This window comes from Chiloscyllium plagiosum, chromosome 16 (genome assembly GCF_004010195.1).
Source record: "Chiloscyllium plagiosum isolate BGI_BamShark_2017 chromosome 16, ASM401019v2, whole genome shotgun sequence".
NCBI lineage: Eukaryota > Metazoa > Chordata > Chondrichthyes > Orectolobiformes > Hemiscylliidae > Chiloscyllium > Chiloscyllium plagiosum.
Genome location: NC_057725.1, coordinates 36,965,027 through 36,982,771, shown reverse-complemented (window position 1 = coordinate 36,982,771; position 17,745 = coordinate 36,965,027). Strand labels below are relative to the sequence as shown.

Genomic DNA, 17,745 nt, shown 5'->3' with positions numbered 1-17,745 from the left:
TGTATAAATTATTATGTAGATGTGTTTTGGAGAGGGACTTTGCTGCACTTTTACCAAGTACGTTTCCCAGTGTATGATTGCAAAATAAAGTCTGTAGTTGCTGAACTCAACACTTGAAATGGCTGTCAAACCAACAAGTTGGGGATATCGTTTGTAAGGTATGATTAAATGATCATGAGGCTCTTGCTTGACTAGTCTGTGAGATAGGTAAAAACAATGACTGCAGATCCTGGAAACCAGATTCTGGATTAGTGGTGCTGGAAGAGCACAGTAGTTCGGGCAGCATCTGAGGAGCAGTAAAATCGACGTTTCGGGCAAAAGCCCTTCATCATGAATAAATCCGTGAGATTGCTCTCCCAATTTTAGCTTAAGCCCCCAGTTGTCAGTAAGAAGGACTTTGCAAGGTTGACAAGACTGTGTTTTTTTAATGTTGGGTGGTCTGTCCGGTTTCATTACTTTGTTTAAACTTTCTGTACCAATTTTTGATAGCGGCAAGCTAGGTTAGGCCATTTCAGAGGGTGGTTAAGAGTCAACCACATTATTATATGTCTGGAATCACATAAAGGCCATACTTCCTTTCTTTTTATGACACTTGGCAATAGTCATCAATGAACTCTTTTATATTTACAGATTTTTAAAACTGAATTCAATGTCACCATCTCCTATAGCGGGATTCAAACCTGTATCCCCAGAATGTTAACTGATCACTCGTCCAGTGGCATTATCACCATATTCTTACCTCTCTATATATAATAAACACATATTACAAGATATAATACAGTTTAAAGTATGTAAAACTATAGTCCTCATGTTCCAAGTATCACTGTCAGATTGCCATTCCACTTGAATATTTCCTCAACATGACACTTCTTTGCATTTCTCCTGGATTTTCTGAGCCCAGATTTCCAGATGAGAGTGGGAAAGGCCAGAAATGCATCTCTTAGTGACACTGGATGCCGTCTGGCAAGTCTAAATCTGCAGCTTGAATGTTTGTGAATGGGTAGGTGGGAAGGTGGGTTGGTGACTGTGGTAAGTGGGTATGTGGCTGAGGTGGAGAGGGGTCTAAATGTGTCAGTGGGAAAGTGGGTTAATGAGTTGACGTGTGGTGAGGTTAGTGATTTGATATAATTTGGTTTGATTTGTTATTGTCACATGCAACTAGGTACTGTGAAAAGTTTTGTTTTGTGTATAGTACAGGCAGATCACAACATACAAAGATCATCGGGTAATCAAACAGAGTGAGGAATACAAAGTTACAGCTGCAAAGAAGATGCACAAAAACCAAAGTTAAAAAATCACACAACACCAGGTTATAGTCCAACAGGTCTATTTAGACAACCCCACCTGTTAAGGGAGCAGCACTCTGAAAGCTAGTGCTTCCAAATAAACTTGTTGGATTATAACCTGGTGTTGTGTGATTTTTAACTGTGTACACGCCAGTCCAACACTGGCACCTCCAAATCACAAAAATCAAGGTCAATATTAGATTTGAAAATTGAGAAGTCCATTCAGAAATCTAATAACAGCAGGAAAGAAGCTGTGCTTGAACCTGTTGGTGCATGTTTTTAGCCTTTCATACCTTTGCCTGATGGAAGAGGTTGGAAGAACCTATAATTGAGGTAGGAGGGGTCTTTGATGATGTTGGCTGTCTTCCTGAGGCAGAGAGATGGAGTTAATGGATGAGAGGTTGATTTGGGTGATGGATTGGGGTGTGTTCACAACTCTCTGTAGTTTCTTATGGTCTTGGGCAGAGGATTGTCAAATCAGGAATAGTCAGGTCTGGTTGGGGAAGTCAGGGGATCAGAGGGTATTTGTCAAATTGTCAGTGGGGTGGTGGAGGCATAGTCAGATTAGGTCAAGAGGGAAGTTGGCTTGGGGGTTAAGCACTCTGTTGGATATTTTGGGCATAACTATTAGGTTGGGAGGGGTTGGGTTAGTGCCAATTGAATTGGTCACAGGCAAGGTCAGGTAGTTGGAGAACAGTTGAGAAGTCATGGCTTTATTTGTGGGGTTTGGGGGGAGGAGTTAGTCATGGGGTCAATGTGAGTGACTGTGGTGTCAGTTCTGCAGTTGCCCAGGAATTAGATGTGGATTTAATCTGTCTAACCTTTCCTGGGTTAACTCTCCAGGCAAGTACATTTAAACTAAGGCTCTGGCACATGCTCAGAGACACAGGCTTTCATGGAGGAGCATGAAACTTCCTGGGGGATTTCACATAGGTCAACTTGTCAGGACTTCTGCAGGTTCCCAGCAATCGAGACAGCAAAAGGTTTGCTCGAAAATTTTATGTAGAATTTACACAATCAATAATTATCACATAAAATGACCTAGATTAATTTTACTTGCTCATACACAGTTTTGTAATAGGCACACAGATGCACAAATTTATAAAACTGTCACTTAAACAGAATGAGAAAAATAATATGAAAGTTTCTGAAAGACAAGAATCTAGATAGGCAATATACATATAAATATATAGTCATGAAATATGGATATAAATCAATAGACTTTAACCTTTCACTTCCAGTGCAGAAATCTGGATGCCTGTTTATATCATTCCATAAAGAGTTCATTCAGGTTTTTTGTCAGCTACTCTCACCCTCCATTATCACTAATCAACTCCCCTAAATTTAACCATTTTAGGCTATTATCCAGTATTTCTACTGGTTGCACTAACTCCATTCCAATCTCTTTTTCAGTGCCATCACTCAAACCCTCTCTTTGCATTTTCTAGTTCTTCAGGTTTCCAACAAAGGACTCTACATGAGTTAATGCTTTCTCTGTTCTACATAGGAGCCACTCATTGATACAAAAATAATAATACCATTAGAAACGTGATTAGACCCAATGAGCCTTTGTTTATTTGTACCCCGTTCTGAGTATATTCTGAATCTGAAATGGGTTCAATTATCATAAATTTGTTCACATTCCATATACTCTCCTCTTTTGGTCACGTTGATTTGTGGATGAAATTTAACTCTCAATGTGAAAGATAGTGTATCGATGTTCTCTTTCATAAAAACATAACTAAAAGTTTATATTTAAAAATGGCTAGATCATGGCTGGTGGTGATTGTTAAGGAATTGCTAGCTCTCCCATCACAACTTCATTAATTATTTGGAATGATTAACTTCCTGAACACTGAACAAAAGGCTATGGCAATCTGTGATTTGTCTACTAGCACTCCTGTACAATCTGACCTAGCTCTTCTATTAGCAGAGTCAAATTTGTCAGAAATCTGTCCTTGCTTCAGTTGTCTGTTGTTAAAAAAACAGAGTTTTGCAGCTCAGAAGGAAGCCAATTTCCCTCTGGTGTTACTGCTGGTTCTTTGCTGTAACAGTCCAGAATTAGTCCCGTTGCCCTGCTGTGTTTCAATACCTCTCCACCTTCTGCTGTTCGAAATTCTTAACCAATTTTGCAATTAGAAGTTGTGACGGATTAATCTCTGGCAATGTATTTTGTGATCCAAATTAATCTAGCTCTCCCCTCACTATCTTAGCAGCTATTTTAAATTGATGATTCTTCAATCATCCTTTCATATTCATTATTTGAACCATTAATCATTTCAAAAAACTTGTCTGTCTCCTTTTAGAATAATAAGCTCCGGTGAAAAGAGTCCCTTCCTGTAAATAGGGTATCACAGTCCAGGCATCACCTATTCCATATTCCATCTGTATCTCGAATATCTCCTTTTAAGTACCACATACAACACAGCACCTAGTACCCTGACTGTGGCCTGATAAATACTTTGCATAAATTGATAATTATTACTGTACTCTTGCAATCTATAAAGAGCACTCAATCTTTATAATGACTACACATAGCTGTATTCATATTGTTGAAAATTGTGCATTTTAATCACAAGATCAATTTTTCACAGCTTTCAAGCAATTCCATTAAATATCAATGTCTACTTATTTTTCTTCACACTTCTCCATCTTAAATTGCAATTTCCATCTGTCTCCCATGCCATTTATACCCTTGTTAAGATTTTTCAATCTAACAGCTTTTCAAATTCGCCCACCTTTGTATCAATAGCAATTTCCCAATCAGGCTTCCTATAACGAAGTTCTAATCATCGCGCCCCCACCCCGTCCATCTCTCTCTCTCTCTCACTCTCTCTCACTCTCTCTCTCTCTCTCTCAAATATATATGTTCTGGATATACCAAAATCAGTAGTGGACTTTGCACCAAATACCAGACCACATCTTTCCCAACTTCTAAAAGTTTAAGCAATGTCCATTTATCTTTTTTTCTAGAATCGCTGGAAACAGGCCCTTCGGCCCATCAAGTCCAGACAGACCCTCTGAAGAGTAACCCACCCAAACGTATTCTCGTACCCTATTACTCTACATTTATCCCTGACTAATGCACCTGACCTACACATTTCTGAACACTATGGACAATTTAACACAGCCAATTCATCAAACCTGCACTTCTTTGATTTGTGGGAGGAAGCCCACGTAGACAAGGGGAGAATTTGGAAACCTCACAAAGGCAGTTGCCCGAAGCTGGAATTGAACCCCGGTCCCTGGCAATGTGAGGCAACAGTACTAACCACTGAGCCACCATCCTCACTATTACTGCTTCAAACTAACATCAAGCAAAGAAAGGCATCTCAGGAGCAGGAAAATCAACGTTTTGGGCAAAAGCCCTTCCTGATGAAGGGCTTTGGCCCGAAATGTCGATTTTCCTGCTCCTCGGATGCTGCCTGACCTGCTGTGCTTTTCCAGCATCACTCTGATCTAGACTCTGGTATCTAGCATCTGCAGTGCTCACTTTTGCCTAACATTAAGTAAAGGCAAGGATGTGTTAAATTTAACTCGATTCAAAATGAACATGTTGTCAAATTCACATTCATACTACACTGAGATAAAACAATGGCCAAACTTTTGCAGAGCTTCAAGGAGAATACTGGGAGGTGGTGGGGACATCAAATCATAGGCTGGTGAGCTCGTAGAATCATAGAACATACAGTACAAGAGGAGCCCTTCGGCTCATCGACTGAACCAATAAAAACTACTCTAAATCCACACTCGTCCCACTTACATCACCTTCCTGCTACTGTTGACATTTTACTAGTTGCAAGAAGGTAGTGGATACATTTCTCACACTCTTGTCAGCTAAGGTCCTTAATTGCCCGATAAAGAGTCATTTTGGACATCTTCCTACCCTCACTCACATTTAACCAGTGCAGATTGAGTACATTGCCATATGGGAGAATTCTAGCTATAACTGAGCAGAGACCTTGCAGGTTTAAGGAAATGGGACCCTTCTGATTGGACACCTTGTTGATGGGGCCTTCTTCACCTTTGGTGCTCTGGGCCAGTTGCAGTCCTAGTGATGGCCAAATCTCCTGGTGGCAATGCTGAGACTGAAAATTTTCCAGCAGCTCAATGGATTGATACATCCCTCCTTAAAAGGGCAGAATCCCCAGCAGCTGGCATTGAACCACCTTAAGATCATAAAACCTAACTGTAGCTTCCGTGATCAGCCAAGGTATGGAAGCCCCTGATTTCCTGGCAAATGAGAGGGGCCATTGGCATCTTGTAAAACCCCAGACAATTTTCCCTTGGAAAGAAGAAAATCCTCTGTACGTTGACTATTTCTTCAGCTTTAATGTTACCCAGGCTTAAGTGCTTGAAATAACAGGGAGATGGATGAATTGAAATCAGCACTGTAACAGAATAATAGAACTAGGGACACAATTTCACAATGAGGGGCAAATTCATCAAACCTGCACTTCTTTGATTTGTGGGAGGAAACCCACGTAGACAAGGGGAGAATTTTCTATCTCAGAGGGTTTTGAATCTTTGGAATTCTCTATGCAGAGGACTGTTCAAGCTCACTTATAATGTATCTTTAAAGTTTAGATGGACAGCCTTCTAATTACCAGTGAGGTAAAGGAAGATGGGGATAGAGTGGTATTGAAGTGGATGATCAGCCATGATCTTCTTGAATGGCAGAGCAGGAAGAATGGCTTGCATGCCTATGCTCCCTATGAATTAACATATTCTGTGGTGTGATCTTTCATTCCTGTTTGGATACAATCATGATTCTGCCAGAGATATACGTTTTCAGGCAGATAGTTTTATATCAGAGCATGTTAATGATAACAATTGTGGAGTAATTACAAGCATGCTGCTGTAATGAAATACTCACGTAGCAAACAGCTGCCAACTCTTGTCGCAAGTTACTTGCATCTAGGCTTGAACTTCCTTTTTCTGGATTCACTCCGTTATCATAGACTGTAAACTTGGTGCCCATTAGATTTGATCTGCAATGCAAATGGATAGCAAGTTTCTTAATGGATTTATCTCCGATTCATGCGTGTTATCCTCAACTGGATAGAGTACTTGTCTTCAGTGTAAACTGTACAGCCAGAGGCATAACTCCCACGTGTGTTTTCCAGTGGCAAAGTGCTGAATAGAACTTGTTCAGATTAACAGAGGGTTCTTCACCCAATTTGTTTCTGAGTTCAACCAGAGTCGTATGGATAGATGAAATGGTGAGGTGAATTTGATCATGAATATTCATTGGTGGGTTGACAATGGGACCCCAAGGTGACTTACTAAGGGTCTGCTGCACAGGGCCACCATCCAATTAAAGTTATAGCCCACCTCTTGGGCTGGCTGCCTGGATCAGTGCTCTAACGGTTCAGGGACCTCAGCAGCCCCATGGATAGAGGTGGGCATTGCTGAGACAGCAGAAGAAAGACACGGCCACCTTGTTGTTGTAGCACCTGTAAAGGATGAGGTCTTCTGTTTTCCAATGAACCAGGCCCAGGCGGAGGGGGTGTGGTGGGGTGTGGCACAGTGAACACTCGTGCAACGTTAGAGCTTCAGACACTGCCAGTGGAGATCCTTCCATCAGCAATGGCTTGGCCTGAAAGAAAGGCCCTTTCTCCAGGAGCTCACTGGAAGGTTGCCATGGTTTGCCAAGTGGCCTCCCCATCAGTGGGGGCTTGACACAACTCAGGTAAAATATCAGCGGTGTTCCCACTAATTGGCCAATTGAGTGAATTTATTGGCTGCCTATCTCAATTCTGACAATACACAGAGATTGTAGGAACATGTCGAACTCCTCTCCCAACAATATCCCACCACCCTCTTAGCACCAAAACCCCCACCAAACCCCCAGCCTACTCCAGCACTAATTTCAATTTCTGGTAAGTTCTAAATATCATGTGACTGAAAATCTAAACATATCTATAACTAATGTTTTTATTTGAAGAAAAGCATGTAAAATAGTTACGTTTGTCTTTTAAATAAGATCTTAAACAAGTCGATTGAAATACCTGGCCTTCATATTAAGAGGACACCTGCCTGAATATCCAAGAAACAAGACATTTTCTTAGTACAGTCAATACTATCTGATCCATCCTTGTTCAAAAACAATGAGAGTGAAGAACAGAGAGATCCAACCTGGGCAGAAACCTTGTGGGGCACAGAGATTGGGGAACAATGAGATACCCAGTTTCCTGATCCCTATTTGACCAAATTTCATGAAGGCAATTCCTAGTTCCCTGGTTTGCATTTAAGAACTTCTGGACAACCAAATATCAAGCAAGTAGCAACCCTCCTGGTCATGTAAATACCTCCTGGCATTTGTGGGTTGACACAGGCAAAATGATAACTCTAAAATTCAATCGGCAAAGATTCTAGCAATTGTGCCAGAATCTCAATTGCTGATTGGATCTGCAGTTTCTGAGATGTTCACCATTCTCAGGACAGCACTGAGCTCACATGGGCTGGCAGGTAGAAATATCTCTTGGCTGTTTGGTCCCTATCTGGCCTTACAAAACAGTGCAGTTGTCTGTACCTGTCGGAGGGATAAGGATGATGAAAGTGAGGACTGCAGATGCTGGAGATTAGAGTCGAGAGTGTGGTGCTGGAAAAGCACAGCAGGTCAGGTAGCATCCGAGGAGCAGGAGAATTGATATTTTGGACAAAAAAGCTGCAGTCAAAAAGCAAAATAGTTTGGCTATTTGAGATGACAGGGCAATCCTATTTCAAAATCAGCTGATGCAGTAAGCTATGTTAAGGTGAAAAACAGGAAAGCAGTTATGAAATTGCAGTGGAGACAGAAAGAGGGTCAATCAACAGTCAAAGAAAACTGTTATTGATGGATCAAGGAATAAGGAAGGGGAAAACATGTCCTGAACGAAAGCCTGAATGTCAGACGTGCTGTAAGATGAGCCACTTCAGACTGCATGTTGTAACAAGAAGCCTGTTCACAACGCCGGGCCTGCAAAGATGGCAAGAGCCATGATGTAGATGACGTCAATGACATTGAGGAGCCTTTACTTAGAGAGATGATGGAACAAAATCGAAGATGCTGGAATGCTCAGATCTGATTGAAAAAAAAGCAAGAGATGCTTTAAGTTAGACAGATGAGAGCTTTCATTTCTTTCCAATGACAGAGAGCACACCTCCATGTAGTGGACAGTTTACCCATCTATGACAAGAGAGCTGTCTTTCTGAAAGTTTAGAGACTTGATGAACCACATCAACTGCACCAGGGAGCTTTGGGCATCACAAAAGGTTGAGTCAGAACAAGATAGGCTATTTGGTGGCCAAATTTCTCAAGATCTTTGGAAGAAATGACATCCAGCTGCCTTACTTGTGCTATTCATCATTATGAGGAAAGAAAATTGTTGATGTCATCTTCATTTCCATCATAAGCATCAGAATGTCTTGGGACGGATATCTTCAAACACACAAGGAAGATCCACCTGGATGATAGTCGACACCTGGCCCAGACGGATAGAAGACAAGAAATAGCAACGTCACATTTCTGAAACATTAATGACATCAGTGAAGGAGATGTTAGCAACACATGGAATCCGAGATCATGTAGCATCAAACAGTAGATTGTGGTTCACCAATGAATACTTTTAAAGAATTCACAACATTGTATGGAATTATTCATACAGCTTACTAACATATCCTCAAGCCAATGGTGAAAGATGTGTGTATGCAATGAAAGCTTTGCTAGAGAAACAAAAAGAGACCAAACTTGCACTCTTGAGCTGTCAAAATGGTCTAGCACCATATGAGAATAAGACTGAGGGCTCGACTCTTTTCTCCCCTAAAAATACTTATGCCACATTTAGGTGGCTATGACTTGGAAAAGTGAGAGAGGAAGAAGACAAATATTGTTCCAGCTAGATGAAGAACAATGAAAGATGACATAATGAAAATGTAATCTGCTAGGCCTCCAGCCTGGAGAGCCAGTTTGGATTTGAGTTCCATCTCACTCTGGATAAGTGGATGAACATCATAACATCATAACATCTATGATCCTATCACATGCAAACAGATAATAGCATGATAACACACAAAAGATATGTGCACTTCCTGTTCAATCCAAGTGGTCATCTGATAAAGGAAAAGTGTGACTTGGGGCAGTGTTGGAATTAAGATTGGGAGAGAGGGAGAAGGCTGATTGTGAGGAAAGGTGTAGCTGGGGAGGGGTCAACAATAGTCTTTGGTCCTACAAAACAGACAGAAGCAGCACTTTGCACCTTTTTATTTCCCAATCAAGAAAATAATCTTTACAAAGAAAAACATTTTGGTGATAGCCACCCAAGGTCCAGTTAAGATCTACCGGTCAGGCTACATGTAGGCCATATTTTGAGTGCAATTTTGCATTGGAGATTTCAATTAAGCATAAGACGTGAGCCAACGACACCTCTTTGTCTACCTTTATCACTATCCTGCAGCGAAGAGCTATGAAATTCCTAGCTCTTTATCTCTTATGCATCAGGCTGGATTAACGATTTCATTAAATCTTCATAAAATATTTTAACAGCTACTAAAATAGTAATGGTAAATTAATGGTGCTCATTCCTAACTTGTTTTATGTACCAAATTTTAAGTTTTGAGTTTTGGTTAAGAGATGATAAATGGGACATTGTTTTACTTCCTGCTATAGTTAATGATCTGATCAAGGCTCTTACAACAAACATCAGACTTACTACAAAGAAAGCAGCATCTGTTTAATTCCCTTTGGGAATGTATTTTAAATGCACATTTTGAGCGAGCTGCCATCAGTGTATAGAATTGCATTTGTGTGAGGTCACAGATCAATGGGTCTGTGAGTAAGAACACAGACTGAATACAGATAATCATGAAAAAAACAAAGTGGCAATAAAGGCAGCGTCTCCTGGAAGTTAAAAATAATTGAGGGTCAGGAACAAAAGTAAAACATCATTTTTGGGTCCTATCCCAGTGGTGTCTAATATCTGCACAGTACCATGATCTTATTGGAGACTGCCAATGAACAGGCCATTTTCACATTCACCCTCCAAGTAAAGATGGAGAGTGATTCACTGACTAAACAGGCACAATGAAAGACTGCAGCAATGGCTGGCTGGCAGGCATTCTCACCAGGAATTAAGAACACTTTTGAGGGAGATGATCATTGGAAGGGAACAGGCAGGAAACAGGGGTTGAGACTAGGATCAGATGAACCATGATATAACTGAATGACAAAGTCAGCCTGAGGAGTTGTATATTCTCTTCCTGCTTCTATTCCTCATATTCTTATGAGGGCTATACAAACGGAAGCCCTCCTGAATGGCTGGAGAATATTTAAAAGATAGCCTGGTCATGGCCAAGAATGGTACATTTCACAGAACTGATTGTGACCTCAGTATCAGTCTTGTGGTTCTGCTACTGGGGTTTGAGACAAGGTTCTGATGGCCATCTAATATGCTGCTACGGGGCCACTTCCAAGAGGCTCTTGGGCCTGTGGACTCACTCAAAGGCCAGTCTGATACTGGGAACTTTTCAACATCAGATAATGGTCCTCCATTGGAACCGTGGTTTGATGCTAATCTCAATACTCCAAGACCTATGTCTTGGCCCCACGCTCTGCAACTGGAACCTCAACTTCCTGACCCACAGACCACAATCAATGAAGATAGACAACAGCACTTCCTCCACTATAATCCTCAACACTGCTGCCCCACAAGAATGCATTCTCAGCCCCCTACTGCACTCCCTGTACAACCATGGCTGTGTAGCCCCATTCTGAACAAATGCCATCTACATGTTTGCTGATGGTAAGCTGGATATCAAACAATGAAGAGTCAGAATACAGGGAATAGATAGAACGCTTGGTGGCGCGGTGCAATGATAACAATCTCTCTCTCAATGTCAGCAAAACAAAAGAGTTCATCATTGACTTCAGGAAGACAGGAGGAGGACATGCCCCTATCTACATCAATAGAGCTGAAGTGAAGAGGGTCAAGAGCAACAAGTTCATTAGAGTGATGATAACCGACAACCTGTCCTGGACTTGCACGTTGATGCGACGGTCACGAAGGCACAACAATGCCTCTTCTTCTTCAGGTGATTTAGGAAATTCGGCATGTCCATAAGGACCCTCACCAACTTCCACAGATGCACCACAGAAAGCACTCTACCTAGATGCAGCCTGGTATGGCAACTACTCTGCTCAGGATCATAAGAAATTACAGAAAGTTGTAAGCACAGCCCATACCACCACAGAAGCCAACCTTCCATCCATAGAGTCCATTTACACTTCTTGTTGCCACAGAAACGTTGCCAACATCATCAAAGACTCCTCCCATCTCAGTAAAGCTCTCTTCCCAACCTCTTCTATTAGGCAGAAGATACAGGAACTTGAACATATGCACCAACAGGTTCAAGAACAGCTTCTTCCCTGCTGTTATTAGATTGCTGAATGGACCTCTCTAACTTGAAATAATATTCTTGCTAACATATTTGTTTTGTGCCCCTCCTGTGCAGCTATAACCTCGCATACCCCGCTCTGTCAAAGCACCCTTTGATCTGTATCTCCTTGTTTGCTATGATCTGCCTATGCTGCTCGCAAAACAAAGTTTTTCACTGTATTTAAGTACATGTGACTATAATAAATCAAATCAAATGGATTAATTGCCAATCCCTGCACAGTAGCTGCTGATTCCCACAGAAACTTGTCCCAAGACAGGCTAGTTTCAGTGAACTAATATGGGATTTTCCAATCTCTTCCCAACTTCCCTGACACTAGATGACCAGGGAATCTTGGTTAAAGATAGAAATAAGTGAACTGAGAAAAGAAACAAATTGCAAACTATTACAGAAAATGATCTAAGAACAGAAACTGCCCCGTACTTATTTAAAAGGGTGTAATGTCTATCATTGCTAGTATATAGTTTATTGCAATACTATTTTAATTGAACTTTAATCTATATCAAAACATTCAGATTCTGAACATTAGAAAATGATTCTTGCAAAAATGCATTTGTTTTCTTCAATGTTATTGCATCTGTCTTGGTTTCAAGCTCCTGTATCAACTTGGGTACCGTTATTGAGTTGAACTGATGTAGCCTCCAGTTTTCTCAGTTTGACTAAATGTTAAATTGCACAGTGATTGTCCACACCCACGTACATTCTATCTGAACGCTCAATGGATTCAATAAGAAGTGAGCTCAGTTTTAATGATTTCATGTCACAAACTGTTTATATGCCCAGTGTCAGTGTGCTTCTCTGTTTATTGCCTGCAGCATGAAAAGTGCGTTGATCTATTTTTGAACCTGGAAAGGAGCGCAGTCATATTGATAGTCACTGCAGGAGAGTTACATGTAGCACAAAAGTCAGGTCCTGGAGTCGATAACGCCCTGGGTATCAGTGATAGCTTCTTCAATGTCATGTCTTGTGGTCAGGATTCATCCTGTTTGCATCAGCAACACTGAACCAGCTCTTTCCTTTGCTCTTTACAAAAAAAGGTTTCCTTACTGGGCAACGTTCAATAGAAGTTCTAATCTAAGGGACCTTAAAAGATGCATTACATTATCTCACTGCATGTAGCATTCAATAAAGGCCAGGATTTGAGGACATTGTTGCTGATTTTAGGCAGTATTGTAATATTTGCTTTTAAGTGGACTTTCTTTCTGTTTATAGTAAGATTTGCCCACAGAAATCATCAGCAAGGCAGTTAATTGTGATCATGGGTTACCTGAGTTTGCCAATAAAGCTCTCTCCACCACGTGAAAGGTCAGTGGGGTCTATAGAGATGAGGTAATTTGATGTTTTGCTCTTCTTTCGTTTTCTTCCTGCCAGTAAGAATATCTGAAGAGTTGAAGGAACAAGGGAGAAGTTAAAAGAACAGAGAAGAATAAAAATCAATAAATTTCTCCAAAACTTCAACCAGCAGCAAACCTCAGTTTGGTTAGTCCATCAACTCATCAACTAAAAGTATCCATAATTAATACTGATTGAAGGCCAAATGCAGGTCAGTTCTGATGAAATGAAGTCATTTGGGAAGAACACATTCTACAAAACTAAATGAACATTTGATATTCTAAAATTATTTATTTAATTTTACAAAAAGTTTAAACATAAAACAAATATCTAAACTGGGGGTAAAAAAAAATATTTGTAAGAAATGGGGACTGAAGATAATAATGTGTACCCTAATCCACCTCAATTCAAAATAATGTAGGTAGCAGGTTTGTCCTGCCTACTAGATATAAGTCAGACCAGGTAAGGATGGCAGACCATACTGTAAAATGAGGAGAAAGTGAGGTCTGCAGACGCTGGAGATCAAAGCTGAAACTTTATTGCTGGAACAGCACAGCAGGTCAGGCAGCATCTAGGGAACAGAAGATTCGACGTTTCGGGCACATGCCTGAAGAAGGGCATGTGCCCGAAACGTCGAATCTTCTGTTCCCTAGATGCTGCCTGACCTGCTGTGCTGTTCCAGCAATAAAGTTTCAGCATACTGTAAAATGACTTCAGTGAGCCAGACGGCATACATGAAAGTAGGAAGAAAGTAGTGATGTGTTTGACTGTTAACTACCCTCTGAAGTGATCCAGCCAACAATCAGTTCAAGAGGGACTGGCAACAAATGTTTGCCTTGCTGCCATACCCACATCTCATGGAAGAATAAAGAAAAAATAAATAAATATAGGTAAAGCTTCCTGTCAGGCCTTCTCCCCTCCTCCTGCTGCCTCTCTTCATTGCTATCTGACACCATTTGCTTTTTTATCATATGCTACTCCACACAACATTCACCACAGATTGTTGAGTTCTGCTGAGTCAGATAGCTTGCTGTTTACTTACAACACTGACTATTTACAAAACTACATTATCACAGTCTTATACACACAGTCTGAGTTCTCGGTTTACTTATGTTATTGTACATTACATAACCGTATCTAACTGACCACACTGGACAGAGTGATTGAAGGTAAGGCAGAAACCGTTTACATCAAAATATTACATATCTCTCTTAAATGTCTATCTGGTCTAGAATCTATACCTTGCACAATTTCTTGTTCATGTTGAGTGCAGAGACCTGTTAATATAAAGGTCATGACTAGCAGTGAATGGTGTGCAGTGATAAGTAATACTTCTCCTATTTGCAACACCACTCCCTCCAGACTTTAACAACCGTCATCAATTCTTTCAGACAGGCAGCACTTATGCAAATCCAAACATAGCCAAAGAAGGTAATCAGCATCTAACCTGCAAGTTGCAAATGATATATTTAAATAGGATTTGTGTGTAGCCCTTCAAGTCACTGAATGTATATTTAATTGTATTTGTTTATGACAGAGACTAAACCAGAACAATGAGGACCAAAAGAAAGGTTGGGTACTAAATCAGTGCTAAATATGGACTGACAGCATGCTCTGTCTATTCTTTATACATCTAGTGCATATTCAAAATGCCCACCCGAATACTCTCACTAAGAGAGTTTGTGTGTCAGTCACACTGAAATGAGCAGGAGCAAGATTCCAGATTGGGGCTTAAAAGCAGTAGAGGATGGAAGATACCAGCACTACAGTGTTCATGTTTTTGGATGGAGGCGCCTGCATGAAAGAAATGGTTTTATCCAGAATTCCTGCTAGAAATACTGTCCCTTGTAATTTAATCAAGAGAGTTGCTGAGTCATATAGGGCTCATCTATAGTCCCTGGTTTCTGCTGAGTTAACTAATCCTAGTCAAGACACTAGCTGCAGTGTTATGATTGGCCTAATTATTCCCTACAGTTAAAATAAAATCAGTCAGTTTCCATTCACGATCACAACCCAGAAAGCCCAACTGTTAGTTTCGGAAGTCAGGACTGAGTATGACTATGATGTCCCTTGCCACCTTCTTTCAAGAACAACACTCTAAACAAGTTTTAGTAGAATATTCTTTGGAAAGATTGGATATAGGTTGGCCTAAGTTCTAGCCCTTCACAGCAAGTGTGAGCAGATGAATATGGTTCTGATTGTAGTGTGTGGTATATATAAAAATCTGTATATATGGAGTGTATTCTATATAAAGCAATCTGTTAGATTTCGATAGCTTGAAGTCCAAATATACATTTTAGAACACAGGCTAAAACTTATGTAATTTAACAACCTTTTTTCCATCATCCCTTTCCAGGTGGAGGTAGTAGGTAGGATACATTCCACGGTCCATTCCCTTCTTATCTCTTGTTATTCGGCATTTAATGGTGACTCCTTGTGGAGCTGGTCTCACAGCAAACTCTTCAAGGTCATCCACATCTATTAGAGCATCAGTTCCTGGAGGGGTTGAGACTGAGGCAGCTTCCTGCAAAACATGAATATATTGTGCTCTGTAAGAAGGAGAAGTAGCAACATTACAATGAGCTACTTTCACCAGAAAAACATAGTCATTGCATTTCACTTTACTACTTAGCATTTAGGAAGATGAGGAAATTCTGAAGCTGAAATTAATTTCTCCTTTCATGGATTAATTTCCATCTGTGGATTAATGGAACAAACTTCTAGCAAAAAATATTGAATTCAGTTATCATTGGAGAAAAACTGCATACACTATCTAAATTATATCTTTCTACCCGCATCTTAACTTTCCAGGTATAGACAAGTGAAATGTGTCCCAAGAATGAGGATGTCAATGTTGATCAAATACTAACACTGCGCAAGTGGTCTTCATAGCATCTTGATTTAATTTGTACAAGTGTCAGAGATTGAGCTAATCAAACAAAAATGATAGCCAGAAAATTGCTGACAGTACCAGAGCTATTGAAAACTTTTGCCTACTTATTAATTATCCACTAACAACATCTTGAGAGTTGCCACTAACCAGAAACTGAACTGGACTAGTCACAAGAGCCACAAGAGCAGGACAGAGACTAGGAATCCTGCATCAAAAAACTCATTTCATGATTCTTCAAAACCTGTCCACCATCTACTAGGCAAAAGTAGAGAGTGTGATGGGATATTATCCTCTTGCCTGGCTGAGTGCAACTCCAAAAACACTCAAGATACGTTACACCATCCAGGTGGATATTGTGCCAATCATTCCCTCCACCACTGATACTCAGCAGCAGCAGTGGGCACTACTTACAAGATTTTATAAACCCATGAGCACTACAGGCTAGATGGACAGGAGTGGCAGATGCATGGGAATATCACTGCTTACAATGTACCTTCCAAGCCACTCACCATCCTGACTCAGGAAAATATCACTCTCGTTCAGTGTTGCTGGGTCGATATCCTGGAACACCTTTCCAAATAGCATTGTGGGCCTCCTTACACCAAGTAAACAGTAGCAATTCAAAAAGACAACTCACTACCACCTCCTCAAGGGGAAACTAAGGATGGGCAATAAATATTTATCCAGCCAGTAACACCCAAATCCCAATAAATGAATTAAGTGCTTTTTAAAAATCATGTCATTTAGGAATATAACAAGACAGATGACAAGAAGCTTGTTCAAATAGACAGGAAGTTTTAAAGGAGTGAAGAAAGGGAAAGAAAAAGAACAGTTTAAGAATTCCAGAGCTGGGGGTCCACCAGTTGAAGACACTGCCACCAATGTTGGAGTAAATAAAACTGGGAGTGTGCAGGAGGCCAGAACTGGATGAATGCTGAGATGATGGAGGGTGAGAGCACTTGGGAAGTGAAAAGATAGGATGGGTCAAGACCATGGAGAGATTTGAAAACAAGAAAGAAATTATAATTGAGGCATTGCTGGTTGAGGAGCCAGTGTAAGGAAGTGAGCACAAGGGATAATGGTTAAACAGAACTTTGTATCCATTACGATATGGTAAGCAATATTTGGAATTAGCTCATTTATTTAGAATTGAAGATTGAAGACCAGGCAATAGAGTAAAGATATAGTGAAGTTTAGAATCAATAAAAGCATGGATGAAGGTTTCAGCAGCAAGGAACTAAAGCAAGGACCAAGGTGGGTGATCTTATCAAAGTAGAAATGGTGGTCTTGGTGACTGAGCAGATTGGAAGCACATCCCTGCATCAAAGACAATAACTTCATTACATTTGATGTCATTGAGTAACAGACAGTTGCCATGGAGATGGATAGCGACAATTGTGACAGAACAGACTTTATTGAGTATTTGTCTCTCCACAGGTGTTGCCAGACCTGCTGAGATTGTCTAACATTCTATATTTCGAACAGATTTTACAGCATGGCCAATGATAAGGACTTCTGGTTTCCCAGCTGGAGAAAATGCTTGCTCATCCGACACTGGATGTCTGTTATCTCATTAGTGACCATGCAGAGCCAAGACAGGTGATGGTGAGGAAAATGTTGGTGTTGTCAGTGTACAGATAGAATGTAACATTATGTCTTCACATAATGTCCCTGAGGATCAGTATGTAGATGATAAATAGGAGGAACTCAGGGATAGATCTGTTAACGATGCAGGAGCAGGAAATGGAGTCATTGCAGATGATTCTCTGGATACAATCATACAGGCAAAAATGGAACCTG

The 17,745-nt window shown here is 40.6% G+C and overlaps 1 protein-coding gene across 5 annotated transcripts in view; it reads right to left on the bottom strand.

Annotated features, from left to right (window-relative positions):
* The window catches only part of tub (TUB bipartite transcription factor), a 437,441-nt gene that overhangs the window by 22,228 nt on the left and 397,468 nt on the right, over nt 1-17,745 (bottom strand). For all 5 annotated transcript variants that reach the window (XM_043705827.1, XM_043705828.1, XM_043705824.1 and 2 more), the window contains 3 exons: nt 15,385-15,576; nt 12,988-13,100; nt 6,163-6,277 (listed from right to left, as the gene is read on the bottom strand). In XM_043705827.1, the coding sequence (XP_043561762.1) occupies nt 6,163-6,277; nt 12,988-13,100; nt 15,385-15,576 (420 nt within the window). The remainder of the gene's footprint in view (nt 1-6,162; nt 6,278-12,987; nt 13,101-15,384; nt 15,577-17,745) is intronic.